The 19,775-nt window shown below is 36.3% G+C and overlaps 1 protein-coding gene across 1 annotated transcript; it reads left to right on the top strand.

Moving 5' to 3' along the window:
- The first annotated feature begins 11,683 nt into the window (after nucleotides 1-11,683).
- Nucleotides 11,684-18,835, top strand: LOC129408639 (carbonic anhydrase 6-like). The gene is made up of 8 exons (XM_055152714.1): nucleotides 11,684-11,712; nucleotides 13,492-13,574; nucleotides 13,669-13,695; nucleotides 14,878-15,048; nucleotides 16,496-16,644; nucleotides 17,887-17,982; nucleotides 18,077-18,232; nucleotides 18,773-18,835. The coding sequence occupies exons 2-8, from the start codon at nucleotides 13,502-13,504 to the stop codon at nucleotides 18,833-18,835; spliced, it is 735 nt and encodes a 244-aa protein (XP_055008689.1). The 5' UTR covers nucleotides 11,684-11,712; nucleotides 13,492-13,501.
- The last annotated feature ends 940 nt before the right edge of the window (nucleotides 18,836-19,775 follow it).

Here is a 19,775-nt window from a genome sequence, read left to right on the forward strand (position 1 = left end):
AGTAAGGACGCATGCTCAATTGTACAGTTTTCTCCATTTTCCCTATAATTTTACGTCCTGGTTGGACATGGGCAGCAGCATGTGACACGGAGGACCACGTCCTTAACTGTTACCAACCATATTCTCGACCAGAGCTTAACTTTCATTGAATCTACAAATTAATGTGCATTGCACATACACAAATTTGTGCATGTTTTTTTTTTTTTCTTCATAGTTAAATAAATATATGTTTAAAGCTGCACTGTGGAACATTTTAGGCAAAGCAATAGCATCTCCATGAACACAGGCCCCCATCTGAAAAGTTCCATAGTGCCCCTTTAAATGTATCTAAAAGGACACATAGTTTTAGGGGTGGTTTTATGTTGTCCTTTTGCCATTTTGTTGTTTCAAAGGAGTAATTTCGTTTGATAATTCAACTTATAGAAATGAAAAAGTGTTTTGTTTTTGGTTCGAGGCTATTATTATTATTACCATTCACAACAGTTCTATTTGCGCTCATCTTTTCAAACACAGACAATCTAAATGCAAAATGCTGCAAAGGATGACCTGAAGAAGCTGAGTATTACAAAGTGGATACGCTACACAAAGTACTTTGTTCTGTTTCTAAAAAGGAAATTATTTAGATATGAGAATCTGAAGCAGTTATCTAGGCCCCTCAGAATATAATGCATGATTTTATCTCAAGTATATTTAAATGTGCAAGTTACAACACACTTCTTTGTAGTGTTGTCACCATACTAACATTTCAAATACTACTGATTAAACTTCTTACTCAAGACCGATCCCAGTACCACGATGATATTAAAAATTACTCTTTATTTAGACAATAGATTATAATTTTCAACATTATAGGGTCCATATTATGCTATTTTCTGGTCCATGTTATAATGTTTTCTCATCACAAAGCAATCAAAATTTATATTGAGGGGTTGTTGGTTTAACTCTTGGTTTAACTCTTGACTTCAAACTTCAAATGAACTGTCTGAAATGAATTATATGTATAGTGAGAGTACAGTGAGTGTGTTGTATGTACAGTAAGTGTGCTGGTTTTATAGTGTGATTGTTGTTGTACGAATAAGAATTTGGGGTTGTGTTTTGTTTCATTCACACATGTTTAACACACAAATCTTACATATTTAGATTGATTTCTTCTAACAAACAGAAAACCATAATTTATACTGGAAATCACACATAAATAAAATTAGAAATAAATAATCCAAAGTAATTGCAATTATATACAAATATAGATATATCCTAGATAAAAACAGTCTTTTTATTATATAGAACTCGTTGGTAATGCCCTACATTACCTACTGTATTGAGATTTGGGGCAATACATATAAGACTAAATAAAATCCAATATTTACCTTTGCAAAAAAAGGCAACCAATGTGTTATTTATAAACCTTCAAACTCTGAAATTTTAGATTTTGTCGACCTTTACACTTTGAAGACGATGTTCAAAGTAAACAACAATCTCTTATCAAAATCATTACAGAATATGTTCAAAATCCAAAATAGCCAATATGAGCTCAGAGGTACGGCCATGTTAATCAAAAAGAAAATCAGAACAAACATTATGAAATTTTGTTTATCTGTTAAAGCGGTGGACGTCTGTAACAACTGAACAGAAGACCTAAAATTGTGCACCACTCTCTTCCAGTTTATAAAGAAGTTTAAATGTTTAACTCTGAGCAGATACAGGAATTATGAGAGTTAGTTTGTGCTGTAGGACTTTGTTGTATTGTTACTCATTTGTTTGTTTCCTCTTGTCTACACCTTTTCAGTCTGTGTATGTTAAATAATGTCAGAATATACCTGTGACCCAAATAAATAATCAATCAAAATAAAAAACAACAACAACACTTTGTTCCACCTTGTGATGTCATGTGGTATTACAGGAAGTGCTCCACTATGTTTTTAAACTCCATACACCTTCACTAAAAGTTGGATAATTTGGATAATTTGGATTTTGGATCATTTCTGTCATTTGCCAAAATTGCCAAATACTGAAAAGGTAGTGGTTAACTTGAAAACTACCTCTCCATGACATCACAAGGTGGAACAAAGCATTTTGAGCTTTGGACAGTCTAATAATAGTAAAGGGTCACATTTTTATATAGCACTTTTCCACCTTCAAGGCACTCAAAGCGCTTTACAACAAGGAAACACTCACCCATTCACACACACACACACACACACACACACACTCATACACCAGTGTACACAGGTGGGTTAAGTGGGTTGCCCAAGGACACAACATTCAGCATGCATCTGTGGGAGCTGGAATCACACCGGCCAACCTGTGGGTCAGTGGATCTGACCGCTCAACCCATGATGCTTTATGTCAAGATCGGGATTCGAACCGCCAACTGCTCTATTAAACTGAGCTACTGCCGCCATAATGTCATAATGAAGGATTACTTAACTCTAGGTATGTTTTTTTAAATGATATAACAACATTATAACATGACTTAAAGCTCACAAGAGTCCATTTTGCGTAATATAACCTTCGAATTATATTACATCATATTACCATGTGGTCTTATATCTGTGTAATCCCTCAGTCGTCCAGGTTGGTTCCAAAGTCGTCCATGAGCGTATACTAGTGTTTTTATTTCGATGCTCATTTTAGTATCTGATTTTTGACAACCCTTCTTTGTAACCTTCACGGCTTCGGTTTGGGCTTTTAGCATAATTCAGACTTGGGTCACTAATGGAGAAATCATATCAACTCCGAGACTGTGTGCCTGCAATTACAACTTTTATTATAATCTATTCACTGACCACAAATGGACACTAAATGGCCGCACATTTCCATACTACTCATTATATGCAAGTGTCAAATATTGGCAGACATTAGTGCGTACTGAAGTAAGCCAAAACTTAAACAGATCTTATGCATATTTATAGAAACGAGGGAGACGAAGTTGAGCCAATTGACGATGCGTGGTATATTTCAAACACCTTAAGCATATGGTAGACATTCACCCACGCTATTAAAAGTTCTATATTAGACTTAATGTATTCTTGTGAGCTTTAAGTCATATTATAATGCTGTTACTTCATCAAAAACATACCTGGAGTTGTGTTTTGTTTCATTCACACATACTCAAATAACCTGGTTTATTTGTTTGTTTGCACCAAAGATCAAAATATTCTCTTCCACCTTGTAATGTCGTGAAGTGGTAGTTTTAAAGTTAACAGCTACCTTTTACCTTTTAGTTCAGAAGAGATTGGCATTTCTAGAGCTGAAATCATCCAAATAATTCTAGCGAAAGTGTTTGAGGTTTCCACGATGAAGCACTTCCTGTATTACCTCATGACATCACAAGGTGGAACGGTGTTTTTCGTTTGAAAGAAGTACTTAGCATATACACAGGCCTTGGCAGTAATTGGGACAGTCTTTTGTGATGTCACCAACTACTGGAAATTATAGAAGCCACTAAAAGCAGCACAAGCTTAGATTTAGGTGTTTTTGACCAGAGAGCTACAGCTTTACTAGTTAGTTTGCTCTGAAGTTGACAAAAAATGACTAGAAACTGTAAATATATACACAGTTTGGTGGTGAAAATAAAGTGGATTTAGTGTTTAGTTCCACTTTAAGAAACCTGACACAACTTGCAAAGATAATATTTGTAAGCATTAAACAACAAGGAGCAGTGCCTTATGCAGTTTTAATGCATGCCGTGGAGTCTTAGAACACCAAACTACGCAGAGGAGCGAACATTAAACCACATTTTACCTTACAAGATTTAATTTGGCAATACTTTAGTAGATGGTGGAATATTTTTAACCAAGAAATACTGCGTTTTGATTTGTACATTTCATTAATGTCACAAATAACACCACCCCTGCATGTTCGAGGTGCACTATATCACTTTTTGGAGAAAGGTCCACCACCTGCTTGCAAGGGAGTAGGTTTGGTCTCAGCTTTGTTTTTTTTAATTCTTTCCAAAAACACACAGAATCTGGGCAGGGCCAAAATAAGTGAGAGGTGGTTTCATTTTTCAGTTTGTAAAATGTACAGTTTGTGTCTGTTGCCCTTCTAAGATGATTCTTTACTGGATAACAGCAATGTAAAAGTTTGTAGCAGATTTCCCTTTGCTTGTTTGTGATGAGATGTTTGTGAGGTCATGTCCGTACATTTTTCCATGGAATATTGTCAGTAGAGTCCGGCTGCTAACAGCGCACGAGTAGAGCTCTGTTTGGGAGGTGCACTTGTGGTGATAGTTGCCCTTTTTCTGCGATGACTCATTATAAGGCAAATTTAATTGAAGATGAGGCCAAGTAAGTTCGTTTTGAAAAGTTGTTCAAAGTTTGGTGTGCAGTGTCTTCTCTCACGCCTGCTCCAGCTGCCATCTTCAGGTGCGGCCCTGTCCTGCTGCTTCCTCAGTTTAAGCTCCTGGCTCCACTAATGACATCACTCTGTTACAGCCAATGAAATAGTGGCAGGGGTAACCCTGTCGTCATATGACTGAATACATCTCAGAACATCTAAGAAACAAAATGTGAACTAAAACATGTTCAATTAATACTACTGAGTTTGGAAAAATATTGGAATAAATGTATATTATTGTTTATTTAAATAAAATGGCAAATATTGGTAGGGGCTATTTTGTCTTCCCCAAATATTGGTTGTGACATGTCCCCACCGTCCCTATGCAAATATACACCTTTGCCTGCTTGTCTCCATGGAGATGTTATTGCTATCCTTGTAATGTTCCACTGTGAGGTATTAAATAGATTTCCATTATAGGTGTTCCTATTGGTCAAAAATATCTTGAAAACACTCACTGTGAGTGGGCTTGCTCTCCACAGATCTGACAACTTACCCTTATGGTGTTAGTTATTTGTCCCCATAGAGGTCTTATGTTTTAATGCCATACTGTGGAACACTGCAGATGGGCAAATCAAAAATATCTTTATGGAGACAAACAGGTGGCAGGCTCTCCACCTTGAAAGTTATCCAATGGGCCTTTAATGTTCTAATTGCAAATTCAGATTATTTTATTACTTTGTCAGCGTTCATTCATATCACTTTTTTACCCTTTGTTTGAGAAAAAGGTTACAAGACACGAATTTTTCTCAGTGAGGAAAGAGCTGAAACCAAATGTAAAAAAAAAAAATTAATAAAACATTTTTTTGGTTGTGCTTGAAAAGTTTGGAAATTGGCTGCACCAAAGTCTTTGTACCAGTAGCGGACAATTTATTTTCCAAATGTGGACTTCTCATTCTGATCAGATGCAGGGATAAAATCAGCTATAAAAATTCAACTTTTGGGCAGGATTTTGTGATGCAGTGAACAGAGTATTATCACAAAGATGAGTGTTCACAGTGGAGTGGCTGCAGCCTCTTGTCCCGTACGAGCTGTGAGTCATGAGAGCAGGTTTGTAGAGGCACAGAAAGACCTGGACTCCACACAGAGAGAGGAAGAGATGAGCTGGGACTGTTATTGTCAAAGGAACCAGCAGTAATATTAAGGAAGGATCTGATATAGACAGCAAAAATGTGCAAATGAGCATGAGATGGTAGAGAAGACAAAATGTTATTTTCCTTAAGACCTCTTTTATATAGCTGAGATATGTTTGTATTACTAGATTTCTATATTTTATTTTTACATATACATTTATATAATTATGCTTTATTTGACACCAGTCTCTTGCTATTTTTGCTACTTATTTAGAATATATTATTACCATTTATAGATTTGCTCTTTGTTATCATAATATATTGTGATGTGTGAGCTGTTGTGTCCAGATGATTTCCCTTGTGGATCTGTTTAATTCTACAGTTGTTCTCAAGAGTTAACGTTATCAAAATAATATGAGTGATCCAAGAAATTACTCAAGTAAGAGTAAGTATTTGGAAAAACTACTACTCAAGTGAGAGTAACTTGGGATGTAACATCTGATTCATAATTTTAAGTCCATGTAACTAGAAGGATAAGATATTAAATCATTTACAAAATGTTTTATTTAGAAAGGACAGACCATCGTTTTCCAAAGACTGACTCCGCTAGGGACAGGGAAAGTAACAAAAGAACCAAGATGGAGAATGGAATAAATTAAATAATGTTTAATTAACAGGAATGTAAAAGGTAAAGTTATCAAAACAGATTAAAAATATACATAATATAACCTAAACTAAGAAACAAAACAACAAGATTAACATTTAACGAGTTTTGTGCCAAAAAACCCCAACAAAAAACGGTTCACGCAGGTCTATAAAAAAAAACAAGTGATTAAACTAAGGAACATACAACAAAACTAAAACACAAGTGCCCCAAAGTAAAACCACATAAACCCACAAACACAATTGAGTGACAAAATAAAAAAGGCACAAAACAGAACTAAACTAAACAAGTATCTCAACACAACAAAGCAATGTCCGACACCTACTAGTACAAACGAGTGAGTGACACAAAAGAGACACAAAAACACAAAATGACAGACTGGTCACAAAGGCCAGCAGCCCCGGACAGGTTCTGGCAGTCTCCATAAATGCCCCACCAATCACAGACCAGGACTCCTACAGCAGGAATCAGGACAGCCAGCAAAATAAATGAAAACACATAAAACAAGTCAGAACTGGAGACCTGGGGCTGTAACAGTTGCCTTGTCATGATCTGCAATATACATATACATACATCTCCATGCATCCCTCCCCACTCCTCATTTTTTCAGCAGCACCACCTTACCTAACCAATTTTCTGTGGGAAACACTGATTACTGTTTTTCATTGTTTAAAACTTGAGTAATACTAATTGTTCACAGAGACACAATCACTCCGTCAACAATAAAATATCCTCATTAATGTTCAATAATCACTAAGTCACACATTTATTTTGAAATTTACGAATAATATCTATTGACTTGGGTCGTGAAGATTTGTGACTTTTAACATATGGGAAACAAAGTTTGGGAAACACTGGGATAGACAACAAAATTTTGAAGCATCATAAAACTTTTAGTCAAGTAAGAGTATAAGTATGCTGCTACAAAATTACTACCCAATACCTCAAATAAGTATTACGCTTATTCATTTTTATAGGTGAAAGAAAGAAAGGGTTAATTGTAGAGATTCTCAAATGTGATCGTGTGTGTGTGATTCATGTAAGTGTGGGCATTATTAATAAGTACTTTTTTTTTTCCTCTGATATGACCAATAAATATAATCAGATCATAGTTCTTGTATATGTCTTGAATGAAGTCCAAGTGCCGCACAAAACTCAAATTAAAAACAAAATGTGATGTGATTACACTGCATCGCACAGTCCCCAGTGCATCAGTTTCTTGCACAGATCAGAGGGTTGATCTTGTTTTGGGTACTGGCTGGAAAACATTGAAAACATCACTGTATTCCATCATTTGATTTGCTATTATCAGTAAGTCAGTCCACGAGAAATGTGAAGGATTACTGCTGAATTAACTAACCTAGAGAGAGAAAGAGAGAGGGAGAAAGACCAGGAAACTTGCATAATTAAACCACACCCAATTATAAGAAAGTGTGAATTGGAGGATGAGTCTTTTGGATTACTTGTCTAGTCTTTCTTTACAACTGGTTTAACTGGTTTCACTCTTCACCATAGTCATGATTTGGACCCATTTTACTCATTTAAAGACTTGCCTCAAACTTATATATTTCTGATACAACAAGTTGATAATAATTTGGTTATTTTATGGCAAGAGAAATAATCTATCTTGTTGTTCATCATAATAGCGTGTGATTTGCAAAGCAGCAGTCACCAGTTTCACACATTGTACATTATCGAGTGGCTTCACACGGACAGCATTGTGTTCTCACCACCCCTATGTCTTATATGTTTTAAATTCCAATGAAATAACAAGCTCTATGTAAACACAGCAAGCGCCATGAGCCTATATACGTGTGCATTTCTCATTATAAACTGCACCTCCTGGACAGAGACATACCTGTCCTCTCTGAGCAGCGGAGCGCACAGTTAATTTACACTGCTGTTTTGAAAGTTAAAGCAGGTTTAAAGTGAATGGTGTTGGAGTTGTTTTGCTGAAGGGACTGTTCTCATACCTGTTTTTACTGCTTCCAGTGACCTGATTTAAATAAAGATAAACAACATATATTATTCAAGGGTGCCCTCGTGGAAAAGTACCACTTCAAAACTGAGGAGAGTTGAAGTAGAAAATATTTGCCTACAATATGTAACCAAATAAGATAATATATATATAGTTTTTATTAAAGGGTCCGTATTACACATTTTCTGATGTTATCATGTTGTTTCCTCATCACAAACAGACCTGCAGTTGTGTTTTGTTTCACTCACACATGTTTAACACACAAACCCTGCATTCTTCTCTCAAACAGAAAACACTCTGTTCCACCTTGTGATGTCATGTGATACAGGAAGTGCTCCACTGTGTTTTTAAATTCTGTAATCCTTTACTAAAATCATTTGAATAATTTCAGCCCTGAAATTGCCAATCTTTAGTGAACAAAAGGTAAAAGGTATAGTAGCTTGAAAACTACCATGTCATGAAACAAAGCATTTTGAGCTTTGGTGATGTAGACAAACTATCCTAATGGTACAGGTGAGTGCAGTGCCAAGTTTCATGTTGTTAGGACTAAAAATGCCAAAGGTCTGGTAAAAAGATGGTCACATGACATCACAGGTCACACAACACCACAGGTCACATGATGTCAGAGGTCACATGACACCTCAGGAAAGCTCAGCCAGCGACAACTTCTGAAGTTATCGCTGGCTGCACTTGGAATCCATGAGTCTTCTACGGGCTGTGTACTAGTAATAAAAAGTTACTCAAACATGTGCAAATGAAACAAAACATAACTCTGGGTTTGTTTTGAGAAGGTAACATTACATAACATATATAACACTGCTAAAAGCTTATAAAGCTTAAGATTTATAGGACCTGTCAACATTAGGATTACATCTTATATTATTTTCAGTAAAAGCAGTAGTTGAACCAAATTATTCTTATGCTAATTGCTCTCTATAATTGCAGTTTAATGTAAACCATACTGTGGGAAGTGTGGTGCAGTTTAAAAACAAATATATTTGACAACATTGTTCTCTGAATTGGTGTCATTTTGAACGTTGGTGATCTTGTCCTATCCAACTGAGTAACTTGTGACTCAGCGTTTTTCATTTACCGTCACACACCTCTTCCCCACATGACATCACACCTCAAGGTTAATCAAAACAAAGTGATTAGTGAATTAGTGAATTTGTGAATGAAAGTGACTGTAGTCTGTGGAGTTTAAGTTAAAGGTTTGAACACTACCAAAACAAAATTGGACTGTCAGTCATATTGTTTTTTTCTTTATGTTTACTACTTTCTACATTTTGGATACATATGGAAGACAGAAAAATATACAGGATGAACTAAATGGGTTTTTTTTGTGTTGTTTTTTGTTTTCATTTATATTCAAATCCTTAAAGTATCCACCCTTTGCTTTGTTGAAAGTGTCGAAATGGTTTTCACTTCACAGCTGTGGTTTGTCAGGGAGAAGAAATGCAAAAAGTGCAAACCAGGGTTCAAAGTAAAAGATGGCTATTTTTTAAGTTTAGTTTTTTTTTTTTTTATTATATGCGTAATTAATAGTTTTGACACCTTTAGTGAGAGTCTATAATGGAAATAATTGTGGAAATAAAAATAAAAAATACATGAAAAGGGGGTTATAGTTGTTTGAGGGGGGCAGGATGGGGTAGTGGGTGATAAGGGTGAAATGCCTTTAAAATGCTGTACATATGTGTATTCACTGCATGCCACACGGACCCTTCCACCCATGAATCACACAACAAAAGTGTGTCCAAACTTTTGCCTTGCATTCCAACAAAACCAAATAAAAGTTTCCATGTTTAATTTTAGTTTCATCGGTGCAGAACTGGCCTTTGCTGGAATGGACATTTTTGTAGTTGAGTGTTCAGGTCAGATTCCTTTGGCTTTGATTTCATGTTTTTCCAGTTTCTTTCAGATAATGGACAAAGAGTCTTTTTGCTAAATACCAGAAAATCTAGTTAACTCTCATGCATCAATGGGCTCACACACAAACCTTTCACAGCAGCAAGGAAGTACCCACTGTTCAGACGTAGACTTTTGGATGTCATCTGAAAGACAAAACAGGCAAATGGACAAAAGAATCTGATACTTTTACACAATATCATCAAAATTAAAGGGCCCACATGATGCAGTTTTCTGTTATAACCTCATTGTTACCTCATCAAAAACATACCTAGAGTTGTGTTTTGTTTCTTTCATACATGCATGTTTGAGTAATCCTGTTTGCATTTCCAAGGCTGAAAATGCTCAATTCCACCTTGTGATGTCATGAAGCTGTAGTTCACTGCATTGGCTCCCTGTGAGTTTCAGGATCGATCTTAAAGTTCTTTTACTGGTTTTTAAATGTCTTAATGGTCTTGGGCCTTCTTATCTTTCAGAACTGCTTTTACCCTACGAACCCTCGCGGACCCTGCGCTCCTCCGGCAGCAGCTCCTGGTCATTCCCAAAGTCAGGACACACACTCACGGAGAGGAGGCTTTTCAGTATTATGGCCCCCGTCTATGGAACTGTCTGCCAGAAGAGCTCAGGGCTGCAGAGAACGTTCATGTTTTTAAGAGCAGGCTCAAGACCCACCTTTTTAGCTTAGCTTTTGATTAAAATCTTATACTTTTACCTGTTTGTATTGTACACATTTTGTTATATGTATTCATTTTAGACATATTTTTTATAATTTCCAGTGTTTCCTCTGTAGGAGCCTCTGCATCTGGAGCAGGGGTCGGCTGTGGCTGCCGGGGTCTGTCCCATGGGCTCCTGGTGGAGGGATTGGTGCTTGGGCTTCATCTCTCCCCTGGGCCCTGTGGTGGTTCCTGGTGGTGGTGGACGTCTCTCTGCTCCTCTGATGGTGCTTTCTCAACTGGTTCGCCTGTATTCAGCCTCACATTTTAGTATAGGGGATTTTATGTATTTTACCATGTTAGTGTGCGTGTGTGTGCGTGTGTGCGCGTGCCTGTGCGTGTCTGGGTTGTTTAGTTGTGTGGGGTCGGGCAGCTGTCTGGGTTGGGTAAGTGGAAATGTGGGATTGTTTTTAATCACTGTAAAGCACTTTGTGTGACATTTTTGTATGAAAAGCGCTTTATAAATAAAGTTTGATTGATTGATTGAGTTATCTTTTACCTTTAGATCAGTAGAGATTGGTAATTCCTTGGCTGAAATGATCCAAGTGATTCTCGTGAAGGTGTATGGAGTTTAAAAAGACAACGGAGCACTTGTATACCTGCATGTATACATGACATCACAAGGTGGAACAGTGTTTTCTGTTTGAGATAAGAACTCAGCCCAAATACGCAGAGTTTGTGTGTTAAACAAACCACAAAACACAACTCCAGGCATGTTTTTGATGAGGTAACCACATTATAACATAACTAAAAAATCACGAGAGTCATTTTCACGTAATACTGGATGTTTAAAAAAATCTTATTTGATGGCAAGTTACAGGAAACTTTCACCTTTGTTGTCCATCTCATTCAAACAAGAACCACATCGGGACACACCCAAAAGTTTCTGCTGAAATCTGTTATGTTTCCTCCTTCCACTTTGAACTGAATTATACTGAATGAAATGAGCTATACTTATTAACTTGCCTTGCCTATAACTGACACTGTTATAGGATTAGGGGTTTTACACGACACCTGCTCTGCAAAGACAAGTCATATACGGTATGTACTTATGTGTACTTTTTTATATGTACTTTTACTGTACTTGTGTATACATTTTTGGTACTTTATCTGTACTTTATTTAAGTACATTTTATTGGATGCTTGTTACTTTTACTTCACTACATTTGAGAGCAAGTACTTGTTTAGAATGTATTATTACCATTTACATGTTTTCTCTTTGTTATTATAATATATTTTGATGTGTGAGTAATTTCCCTTGTGGATCAAACAAGTTTGTCTAAATCTAGGTCTGAGTCCAAGGTACCAGTACTTTCTACCCCCCTGCATTTTTTAAATTGGACTGAAAAGTATTTTTATTATAGTTGGAGACCTGCTGAAAAACCGGAGGGCTTTAGTTTGAACACATTTTTGGTTTGAGTGCACAAAAATATACAAATAAAAACAGCTAGGTGAAAAAAAATCAATTCAGTTCTTTTTATTGAGCATTTTTATTCATCAAAATCACTACATTTGACACATTTGATGCCTTACACACTGGAAAAAAACAATATCTAGGTAAATTAAAATGCAAATTAAAATTTATTTGGGTCGATTCAACTTAACAAGTAAAATGATCTACCAATGGAATCAGTGTTTTTCTTAATTCAAGCAACATTCGATTTTGATATATTTTTTTTAATCTACTTTCTACATTTATATTGAGTTTATATGTGGGGAAAAAAAATAGGGCATGTATATTGTGATTTATGTGGACAAAAAAGCACTGAATAAATTGCAAATTATTAAAAAACAAAGAAACAAACAAAAAAAAACATTCAATTTTGTTTGTTATTTTAGATGCAAAAAGTTGTTGTTTTTCTTATTTTGATTGCAGCAAGATGTATTTTCATTTTTTAACTACAAAAAGTCTTGTTCCACTGGCAGATAATTTTACTTGTCAAGTGAAATTTACTCAAATCATGATGAACTTTCTTAATTTGAGTCATCTTAACTTGGCTAGATTTTGTTTTTTGCCATGTAAGACCTCAAAATATGCACAACATACTTTTACTTTTTAGTCTTAACGTACAGTTTTAAACAGGTACATTAATACTTTTACTTAAGTAAATTTTTTTCATGTGATACTTTTACTTTTACTACATTTATTTTTTGCTCGGGTATCTGTACTTCTACTTAAGTAACACAATTGATTACTTTTTCCGCCTCTGGTATTTGTATTTTATTAGTATTACTGTGTATGGATATCGTTTTAATTTAGTCATTAGTTGCAAATTGGGTCAAAAAAGGTCAAATTTCTTGTTTGGGCAGGTTTTTCCTACATATTTGTGCATGTTCTGAGGAGGTCCGTCTTGTATTTTTTGGGTTCAGATAGTTGCTTGTCCAGTTTGGTGGGTCCTCCCTTTGGGCTGGGTCAGTAAATATAAAAGGAGACCAGCCCAAGACACGGATGAAACCACCACAAACTGCAGTATATCTTCTGGTAGTACATCGTGGATATTACTTACTAGAATTTAAGTTTTGACAAGGTTTACTGTGCTCAAATTTACTTTTCATTACATTACATTCTTTTTTAACTTAATTTTTTGCGTGTGGGTTAAAAAAAAAAAATGTATCGAGTATTTTCCCCCATCCCCGCTCATGTCAAAGAATGGGAAGGCTGCATGGATCAAAACGAGAAGTAAAAAAAACCATAGACGTTATATTAAAATTTGAGGCATGGTTTGATTTCATTCTTCGTTGCTGAAAATCAAACGCCCCAAATATAACATAACATTGCTTATTCAGTAGTCGAGATGTTTTAATTGTGTTTTTTTAAAGGTGTCCGAAAATGGGCTGGATAATATTGGGAGTAGTTTGTGTGTGGCTAATACCAGTGATCGTCCCTGCAGCCTCTGATTTTGGTAAGTGGAATGTGTGTGTGTTTTTTTTTTTTTTTTTATTTATTGCTGGCTCCATTCATAAATATTTAAGATATGTTTTATTTGTCTTTTACAGTCTGGTGTTACCTTGACCCTTCTTGCAGTAAGTGAAGCTGAACATTTTACAATTGCTTCACTTTAAAGGTCCTATACTAGACAAAACTGACTCCTGTGAGCTTTAAGCCATGTCATCAAAAACATATCTGGACTTGTGTTTTGTTTCATTCACCCATGTTTGAGTAATCCTGCATTACTGGGCTGTCTACATTCTAAAAGCTCAAAATGTTCTGTTCCACCTTATGATGTCATGAAAATGGTGGCTTTCAAGTTAACAGCTCCTGTTAACTTTTCTTCACTAGAGATTTGCAATTCTAGGGCGGAAATTGTCCAAATGATTCTAGTGAAGGTGTATGGAGTTTAAAACACAGTGCACTTCCTGTATTACCACATGACATCACAAGGTGGAACCTATATGTCTTCTGTTAGAGAGAAGAACTCAGATTAATTGCACAGGGTTTGTGTGTTAAACTTGTGAAAGAAACAAAACACAACTCCAGGTATGGTTTTGAAGAGGAAACAACATTACTAGCCAGGCTGGTGCCACCTAGAGCCTCCACTCAATTTCAATTCTCTCCAGCGACGAGGTCAGGAATCGGAATGCAGTAGACGGTCTGCAAGAACCCTGGAAGTTGTAGACCGTGCAACTGGCCAATGAGCAAAGTTAAACTCAAGTGCCTGTCTGGGTCCCTTTCATGGTACAGTGCAACAGTAAACAAAGTGGTCGAGATGGATGTAGATGAAGCCAGACATTCTGTGTTGGCAACCAAGATCAAGGATTTAAAGCTGGAACAAAGAGAACGTTTGATGAATTTTATCAAGGAGAAAGACGTTATTGCCCTTCTTCCTACGGGATTTGGGAAAAGCTTAATATACAATTTAGCAACATTAGCGGTGCATTACATACGTCACAACCAAACAGCAGCGATTGGGTAAATAAAAAAGTACCCGCCTATCGTCGAGCGAACGAATTCTCAATGCTATGAGGTCAGACGGTTTCCATGAAGTGAAACCGGCTGATGAATCATGCTACAACATCACAACATAGGCCTGAAAATAGCATAATATGGGCCCTTTAATACATTTTTTGTTCATTATAACTTAAATTATGCTTCAAGCTTTTTTCAAGGCTGTAATTAGTCTAGTTTAATAAAGTGTTTCTTATTTTTATGTTTGTGGAACTGAAATTGAAAAATGTAAATTGACTGAATGTAACCTTCTCTCACAGATGATGCTGCGTGGGTGACTCTGGCTCCTAAATACTGTGCTGGATCTCGACAGTCTCCCATTGACATCGTTTCCAAAAACGCCACGTATGATGGAAACCTGACAGCTTTAAAATTGAACAATTTTAACAGCAAAACAGCCCTGACCAAGATCGAGAACACAGGGCATACAGGTGAGGGAAACTGATCTTTCTACAGTGTACACATACTGTAAGAACTAAGAATTATACATGTATTTACAGTTAAAATTGTCTGTTGCTCAAAGTATTACAATTAATATTTTAAAGGTCCTATATTACACTATTTTCTGATCTATGTTATAATATTTCTTCATCACAAACAGACCTGGAGTTGTGTTTTGTTTCATTCACACATGTTTAACACACAAACCCTGCATATTTAGTTCTTCACTAAAATGGAAAACATTCTGTTCCACCTTGTGATGTCTTGTCGTAATGCAGGAAGTGTTCTACTATGTTTATAAACTTCATATACACCTTCACTAAAATCATTTGGGTAATTTCAGCTCAGCCGATCGCTACAGAATAAAAGGTAAATGGAGGCTGTTAATTTTAAAACTACCACTACATAACATCACAAAGACAAACAGAGCATTTTGGGCTTTGGAGATGTAGACAGACTAATACTAAAGGATTACTCAAACATGTGTGAATGAAGCAAAGCCAAACGCCAGGTCTGTTTTTGAGGAGGTAAAAACACTATAAGTTAAAGCTCACAAGAGTCAAAATTGTGTAATAAGACTTAAATAAATAGTTAAATATCCCGTACTCCCTAAATTTCCATGAGAACATCTCCACATGAGAAAGTGTTGGTAATTTTCTGGTTATAAATTGAATGTCACAGGCTAAGAATGCAAAATAGTCTAATATTTCAAGCCCAGGGTGATATCGTTTTAAGGAACACTAACTTTTGTAGTTGTGGGGAGTCAGCCCTGCTTGTCTCCATGGAGATGTGGTCATGGAATGTTCCGCAGTGGAGCACTAAATGTATACCTTGCATTTATTCAGTGACATGTGTTTTATTGTTGTTTAAAAAGAAAAAAAAAATCCTTGAAGTCACCTCTCCATAAATCTGCCCTGTAACTTGGCCAAGTGGCAACACCTGCTTGTCTCCATGGTGATAGATATGATTAATGCCATACTGTGAAACATTTCATTCCACAGACAAGCAGGTAGCAGAATTTCCACCAAAAAAACCTACATATGCAAAAAAAGAAAATCTGGTCAAGTTAAGATGATTTGAATCAAGAAAGTTTTATTGTGATTTGAGTAAATTTCACTTGACATGTAAAATGATCTGACAGTGGAATAAGATTTTTTTTGTACTCAAAATATGAAAACACATCTTGCTGCACTTAAAAAAAGAAAAACAACAATTTTTTGCACTTAAAATAAGAAAAAAAATAATCAAATGTTGCTTGAATTAAGAAAAACATGCTTATTCCATTGGTAGATAATGTTACTTGTCAAGTTGTATCTACTCAAATAAAGTAAAATGTTCTTAATTGAAGTCATTTTAACTGACCTAGATATTGTTTGTTTTTCCAGTGCAACACATAAGTAAACTGGATAACTCTTGTTGTTTTTTTCTGATTGTCAGTGAAAGTGACGTTGGCCAGTGGAGTGAGCGTGTCAGGAGGGGGGCTCACTGAACGGTATGACAGTTTGCAGTTCCACCTCCACTGGGGCAAGGGGACATCTGTACCAGGCTCTGAACACACTCTGGATGGCAAACGTTTCCCCATGGAGGTAAATATTCACTATTTATTCTATTCTTATTTCAACTTTTCAAATAGAAACTGGTCAATACCTGGAGGACAAAAGGAGTAGAAGAAGAGTGTAAGGGGGGTTGAGGGGCTGGACCTGTAAATATGTGGAACAGTGTGACTGGTCTAACAGGAATCCACCACTTCAAACTTTGTCCATGCAGCCAAGTTTGCAAAAAGAAACGTCCAGCTAGTCATATGTGATGTCATGTAGTACTTGAAATTGCAGTGGCCATTGGAGGCAGCACACACGCACAGTTTTTCGACCATAACGCTGCAAATTTACCTCTATTCTGGCACAAAGATTTCCAAAAATGAATCACTAGGAACCGAAAACAGTGCTATGAAAGCACCAAGTACATATCCAAGTAGCAAAAACATTGAACTTTGAACTGGCAAACGTCAGTGCTTAGATTTATGGGGGAAATCTCTACTTTTAGCAAAACAATAGTGATGGTGAAGAGGAGGAGATCATGCTCATGGTGGTGCTTGTTTACTGAGTTGGTTTGCATTTGATTATTTATTTTCTTTATTTATGATGTAATTATGTTGTAGAATAGGGGTGTGCAAAAATACTGCAATATCAATATATTGTATTGTTTAATGCGATGGTACAATATCAATATCATGGGCTGCTGTATCGATATATTGCCAAGAGTATTGTTTGGTATATTTTACTAAATTATTTTGTTACAGTGCTACAGTTTTGTTTGTTCAGAGGAAGGAAACTTTGTATGCAACACATTTGACATTTGCACAGTTTTGATGATGAACTTTGCACAAGAAGTGGTTTACATGAGTTAGGCTTTATTTTTTAATTGAACCATATCAAACCGATTTGAAATATATCATATCAAATCAAAAGCTCACTGTATCGAGATATGTATCGTATCGGGGCTTATATATCGAGGTACATATCTTATCGTGGCTTATGTATCAAAGTATGTATCGTATCCTGGCTAATGTATCAAGGTATGTATCATATCCTGGCTTATGTATCATGGCTTATGTATTCAGATATGTATCATATCATGGCTTATTTATCATATTGTTGCTTATGTATCGAGGTATGTATTGTATCATGGCCTATGTATTGAGGTATGTATCGTATCCGCAACTTCTTAATGATACCCGGCCCTTTTGTAGAATGTATGAATTTTAGTACTATTTGATTTCAAAATTTAAATAAAAATTCGATGTGGTAATTATGTTATTTTTTTCTTAGTTCCACATTGTGAGTCTCAAGTCTTCTTACAACGGGAACACAACAGCGGCTACAGCAGATCCAACCGGAGCTGCTGCGCTTGGATTTTTAATTGAAGTAAGTAAAGCTGAATAAAAACAAGTAATGTTAGATAAAGATAACAATTTAATCTTTATAAAAATGTCTAAATCATATGTTCATGCTTTTTAAGGTGTCTGATAATACAACTGGAGAACCTGCATCATGGAAGACTCTCACCTCCTATCTCTCCAAAATCACACAAAAAGGTAATTCATGTACAACAGTTCTGGGCATTTGTGGGCCTAAACAAGATTTTGGTTGTGGTGCCATCTGTTACAAGGGACTGGTCCAAAATATTATAATAGACGCCTGAAAATCTGACTTAAAAGGCCCATATTATTCTATTTTCTTATCCATGTAGTAATGTTGTTTTCTCGTCAAAAACATACCTGGAGTTGTGTTTTACTTTATTCACACATGTTTAACACACAAACCCTGCAGATTTAAGCTGAGTTCTTCTTTCAGTCAGAAAACACTCTACCACTACACCCTTGTGATGTCATGTGGTAATACAGGAAGTGCTCTATACACTGCGGTTCCTTGAAAACTACCAGAGAGCATTTTGAGCTTTGGAGATGTAGAAAGACTAATACTAAAAGGTTACTCAAACATGTGAATGAAACTAAACACAACTCCAGGTATGTTTTTGAGGAGGTAACAGTATTCTAATTGTAAGAATTTAATTTATATTACACGTACATCTCAGTTTAAAATTGACACACACAAAAGCTATATTTACACCATGATCTTCCCTTGGCCTACCATTGGCCTACCATTAGCTAAACTGTGGCATATTGCTGTCTAACCTGTGTCTACTGGCCTTCAGACTCTTACCACACTTGGCGAGGAGAAAATTCTCATCCAGCTCATCCAAGTTGCAGCAGCTTGAGCTGCGAAAACATCTTCAAACAAATTAGCTTTTGTCCAGTCATCAACAAACTGAATTTTCTCCTCACCATTGATTCTACCTGGACGACTGAGGGATTCTTCACACCTCACCACACTTGCTTTATGAACCTCCTCCATTGGAAGTATAGCAAAGGCGCTTGAACACTCAAAGATCATGCTATGTTCAAATCATACTATGTTGACTTTGTAAGTCCGCCCGGGCCCATATTATTGAGGGTAAAACTAAACTTCTCCCGTTTAAGTTGGTCTCCAGCCTTTTACTTCCACCCTTTCTGGGACAAGCTGAAAACATCTACAACACTAACATGGTTTAAAGCTCACATGAATCCATTTTACATAATGTAAGACCTACAGTTTACAGTCTGGAATTTTGGACATATGTCCTCATTTCCTAGTGAGCCAGAGTGTTGGAGATGTGTGAAGACACTTTTTAAATTTTCCATCCAGTCCTTGTATTTGCAGAGGTCGCTGGTGCTAGGCTAGTGCATGTCAATGGCCATAGTTAGCCTGTCACTAAAAACAGTCTTACCCACTCCACAAAACACCTGAAGCAAATCTGTTATCACACCAGACTGTCTATGTAAATGTCTGTGTTGACAGAATAACTTTAGAAGTAAAACCAATCTTGCATTTGAAGGATTTATGTCTGAGCAGCAGCAGTGAGTTGTACTTCCTGATAGAAAACTTGTCAGTGGCGGACTGATATATGAGAAAATAGTCCCTCAACATGCGACGATTCATGCGATGCAAGGTTAGTTTAATTTCAAACATTATCTGGTCTAGTCTGGCGTAATAATAAATTTGTTTCGGGTGTTTTGTGAAGTGGGTAAGACTGTTTTTTAGTGGCAGTATAACTATGGGCATTGACATGCACTAGCCTAGCACCAGTGACCTCTGCAAATACAAGGACTGGATGGAAT

Source organism: Boleophthalmus pectinirostris, unplaced genomic scaffold (genome assembly GCF_026225935.1).
Source record: "Boleophthalmus pectinirostris isolate CB_2022bp ecotype Guang Dong unplaced genomic scaffold, ASM2622593v1 HiC_scaffold_17, whole genome shotgun sequence".
In the NCBI taxonomy this organism is placed as follows: Eukaryota; Metazoa; Chordata; class Actinopteri; order Gobiiformes; family Gobiidae; genus Boleophthalmus; species Boleophthalmus pectinirostris.

Bases quoted from the DNA above. Each gene is read 5' to 3' on its own strand.
- LOC129408639 (XM_055152714.1), top strand. From the start codon at position 13,502: ATGGGCTGGATAATATTGGGAGTAGTTTGTGTGTGGCTAATACCAGTG. The intron at 16,645-17,886 runs GTAAATATTCAC...TTTTTTTCTTAG, and splicing joins GCAAACGTTTCCCCATGGAG to TTCCACATTGTGAGTCTCAA. The intron at 17,983-18,076 runs GTAAGTAAAGCT...ATGCTTTTTAAG, and splicing joins CGCTTGGATTTTTAATTGAA to GTGTCTGATAATACAACTGG.